This window comes from Plasmodium reichenowi, chromosome 2, assembly GCF_001601855.1.
Source record: "Plasmodium reichenowi strain SY57 chromosome 2, whole genome shotgun sequence".
Taxonomy (NCBI): Eukaryota; Apicomplexa; class Aconoidasida; order Haemosporida; family Plasmodiidae; genus Plasmodium; species Plasmodium reichenowi.
This window is the reverse complement of record NC_033647.1, coordinates 515,032-519,139: the sequence shown is the minus strand read 5'-3', so window position 1 is coordinate 519,139 and position 4,108 is coordinate 515,032. Positions and strand designations below refer to the sequence as shown.

Below are 4,108 nucleotides of genomic sequence, written 5' to 3'. Positions count from 1 at the left end.
TTTTTTTTTTTTTTTTTTTTTTTTTTTTTTTTTTTTTTTTGTTTGTCCTAATATATATAGAAATACTTTAATGTCTACATTTTTTTTGTTTTTTCCCAAGACTGTAATATAAATGTATGGAAAACACATCGTAAATAAGAAAATAAAAATATACACATATTGAAATATTATTAAATTAAATGTTATAATTTACCGTATTCTATATTTTTATTTTGTAAAATGGATAAAAATACATTAAAAAGAAGAAGTAGGCTTCTTCAAAAAAATGAAGCACGCATGAGTATGTTATTAGGAAGAAATCTGGATGACGAAATTTCAAAGGAAAAAAAAGAAAGTAATAAAAATGATAAACATAAAAAAAATGACAAATCTAATCAAAATGACGAACATAAAAAGAATGATGAACATAAAAAGAATGATGAACATAAAAAGAATGATGAACATAAAAAGAATGATGAACATAAAAAGAATGATGAACATAAAAAGAATGATGAACATAAAAAGAATGATGAACATAAAAAGAATGATGAACATAAAAAGAATGATGAACATAATCAAAATGACGAACATAATCAAAATGACGAACATAATCAAAATGACGAACATAATCAAAATGACGAATCTAATCAGAATGATAAAAATAGAAAGGAAATACCCCCAAATGAGGAAAAGGATAAAGAGAATAATCCAAGTATTATTATGGAAAATAATAATAATATAACAAAGGACCAAGATAATAAAACTAGTGAACATAAAAGTTCAACTAATATATATAATAAAGATAAAAATAATAATTATAATAAATTGCTAGATAAAGATGATAAGAAGAATAACAATAAAAATGTTAATAAAAATGATGAAAATGATTTTACAACCATAAATAATAATATACCTAATAAAAATAAAATAACATCTCAATTTATTATTACTAAACATGAAAAATTACATTTTATCATATTAATAATTTTATGTATCTTTATAAGTATTTTTAAAGTATATTATAATAATAAAAATAATTTAATTTATAAAAAAAAAAAAAAAGGAAATAATAATTTAAATATTATTCAGATGATTTTTTTCAACTTTATAAATTCACCCAATTTTTTTTTTTCCTTTTCTGTTTTTTATAATATACTTTTTTTGTTAATTATTATGTTAATGTATATAAAAAAAAATAACATAACACGAAAAAGGATTAAAGATTTTTTTGTAAATATGAAAAATAAATTGAATAATCAAAATGAACACGTTTTTTATTTTATAAATAATGCAGTTTTGTGTATCCTTTTTATGGGCCGAATATTTAAATCATATATAATTTCTATGTTTTTAATAAATTTGTTTCACGATATTTTGCATAATTATTTAATAGGTGTCTCCATGGTACAACCCCAGAAGGTAGTATTATTATGACACGTCTTTCATATATATGTATATATGTATATATGTATGTATTTATGTATATATGTATATATGTATATATGTATATATGTATATATGTATGTATTTATGTATATACGTATATATGTATGTATTTGTGTATATATGTATGTATTTATGTATATATGTTTATATGTATGCATTTATGTATATATGTATGTATTTATGTATATATATTTATATGTATGCATTTATGTATATATGTATGTATTTTTCTTTGTGATATTTTAAAACTTGAAAAAAAAAAAAAAAAATTAAATAATATAAATAAGTAAATATATATACATGTACCTATGTATATACATCATATATAAATATTTTTCCATATCATATAATGAAAAGAAAAAAACCGGATAGACAATAATTAAAATAAAACACGCACATATATATATATATATATATATATATATATATTTTATCCAGATGTAACCATCCGCACATATGTCCTATTAAGTATCCTTAAATTTGAGGTCATAAAATTTTTGAGCTATGGTCTCATGATATACATAAGCTTTATTTCTTCTGTAATTTTCAAAAACATCATTTGTATTATTACCAGCTGAATAAATATCCATATAAGTTAATGAATTATAATTTTGTGTTTCACTCCAATTTTGTGAATTTTCTATAGCTATTTGATTAAAATTAACATTTTTACTTTTTTTTCTTTTTTTATTTTTACACAATTTGTTTGTATCTACCAACAGATCAAGCATGTTATCATCTAATATTTCTAAAGATGAAAAGGTTGTATTGGTATCACTGGAGAAATCGTTTTCATCTTTTTTTATTTCGTATTCGAAATTATTATCCTTTATATTATTATCAGTGTTATCATTTTCTTTTTCATTATGATTATTATCATTATTATTATCTCTAAGTTTTGTATTTTTTTTTTTTTTTCCTTTTTTGTGTTCACCTGTTAATTTTTTATAACTTTCATATACATCATTTATATCATTCGTATCCGATATATCTGTACTTTGCACCTCCTCATTATTTAATATAAAAGATAACTCGTCATAAAATTCGTCAATTTTTTCATTCATTTTGTGTGACACATTAACAGAAGGTGGAGTTTGATAAGCATAAGATGTATCGATAGGTGTATAAGGTATTAAGGGATTTTGTAATTTCTTTACTTTTTTAGATATAACTTTTAATATTGTAGCTAAAAAACCAACCGTAATATTTTCTGGATTCTTCCATGTATCTTTATATGCCATAGAATAATTTACGTTCAAGTTAGAATTATTAAAGTTATGTTTAAAATCATCTATATGTTCTTGTCTATTATTATCATATGAACTTAAACCTTTAAAAGAATTATTTGTGTTAAACGTTTGTAAGGTACCTGGAGGAGGTGGAGGAGGACTAAAGTTGTTAGGATGTAGATTATTATATTTTATGTTATTTGGAGGAGGACCACTCGGAGGGGGGGGTATTTTATTGTTTTTATGCTTTTGATAATTTGTATATAAATAATAATTATTATAATAATTATGATTACGATTATTATGATTATTATTATAAAGTGGCCCCTCATAATTTTTTATATTTTCATCTGTTCTATTATCATAATGAAATATATTTAATAATTCTTTCGTTTCTTGCATATCATTTATTAAGAGCTTTTTCCATACATGAACCATTTGTAATAAATGATTTATTATATTTTTATCTTTATAATACGCACATGTATAACCATCTTGTATTATTAAGTTCATATATTTTTTAAATTCTTTTAATATATTCATTTTATTATTTACTATTAAATATTTTAACAATTCATCATAAGAATGTATTAAATTCATTTTGTTTTTAAAAATTACACATTTTAATATCCTATTATAAAATAATAAAGATATTATTTTACAACTATTAAAATTATAATTACACATATTTAAAATACATTCTTTCATATTATTTAATATTGTTATTTCTTGACACTCTTCGCAATCATTAAATATTCTCTCTAACATTTTTTTTTCTTCTTCATTTAGAATATCTACATTTATAAAATCATTCACATGCTTATCATTTAAATTTCCACAAATTTCATCATTATCGTTTTTTGAAATGTTTACTTTATTTTGAATGCTTGATACATTGTTATAGCACATATCTTCATAATTAGTACAATAATAATTTGGGTTGTACATATTATTATTATGATTAATATTATTATTATTATTATTATCACTATTATTATTACTATTATTATTATGGTATGTCGTATTACTACCATATTTATCACCATGGTTATTATATTTTATATCGTATCCGGATATATATTCATCCTTATTATTATAGTTATGCTTTGTGTATGTGTTATCATTTTTATTATTAACAACGTGGGGAGAATTACTTGATGGTGGGATATATTTTTTCTTTTTGGTTTTTATATCTGTCATCATATTGTTTAATTTATTATAATAATTCAAATCATATGAATATTTATCATCATATCCATCATACGAAAATTTATTTTTTTGAACATTTGGATGGTCTTCTTTATCCCTCATGGTTGTAGGGAAGATCTTTTATTATTATTTTAAATATATTATTTATATATATATAGGAATATATATTCTTATTAACTTTATTTTATATATATATATATATATTTAAAACAAAACACATAATAATAATTTGGGTTGTACATATT

The 4,108-nt window shown here is 20.5% G+C and overlaps 2 protein-coding genes across 2 annotated transcripts; one reads left to right on the top strand and one right to left on the bottom strand.

Moving 5' to 3' along the window:
* Positions 1 to 219: 219 nt before the first annotated feature.
* PRSY57_0214500 (hypothetical protein) lies at positions 220 to 1,413 on the top strand (the record flags this gene model as incomplete). Its single annotated transcript, XM_012905579.2, has 1 exon — positions 220 to 1,413. The coding sequence occupies one exon, from the start codon at positions 220 to 222 to the stop codon at positions 1,411 to 1,413; it is 1,194 nt and encodes a 397-aa protein (XP_012761033.2).
* Positions 1,414 to 1,889: 476 nt separating this feature from the next.
* PRSY57_0214400 (hypothetical protein) lies at positions 1,890 to 3,965 on the bottom strand (the record flags this gene model as incomplete). Its single annotated transcript, XM_012905578.2, has 1 exon — positions 1,890 to 3,965. The coding sequence occupies one exon, from the start codon at positions 3,963 to 3,965 to the stop codon at positions 1,890 to 1,892; it is 2,076 nt and encodes a 691-aa protein (XP_012761032.2).
* Positions 3,966 to 4,108: the final 143 nt, after the last annotated feature.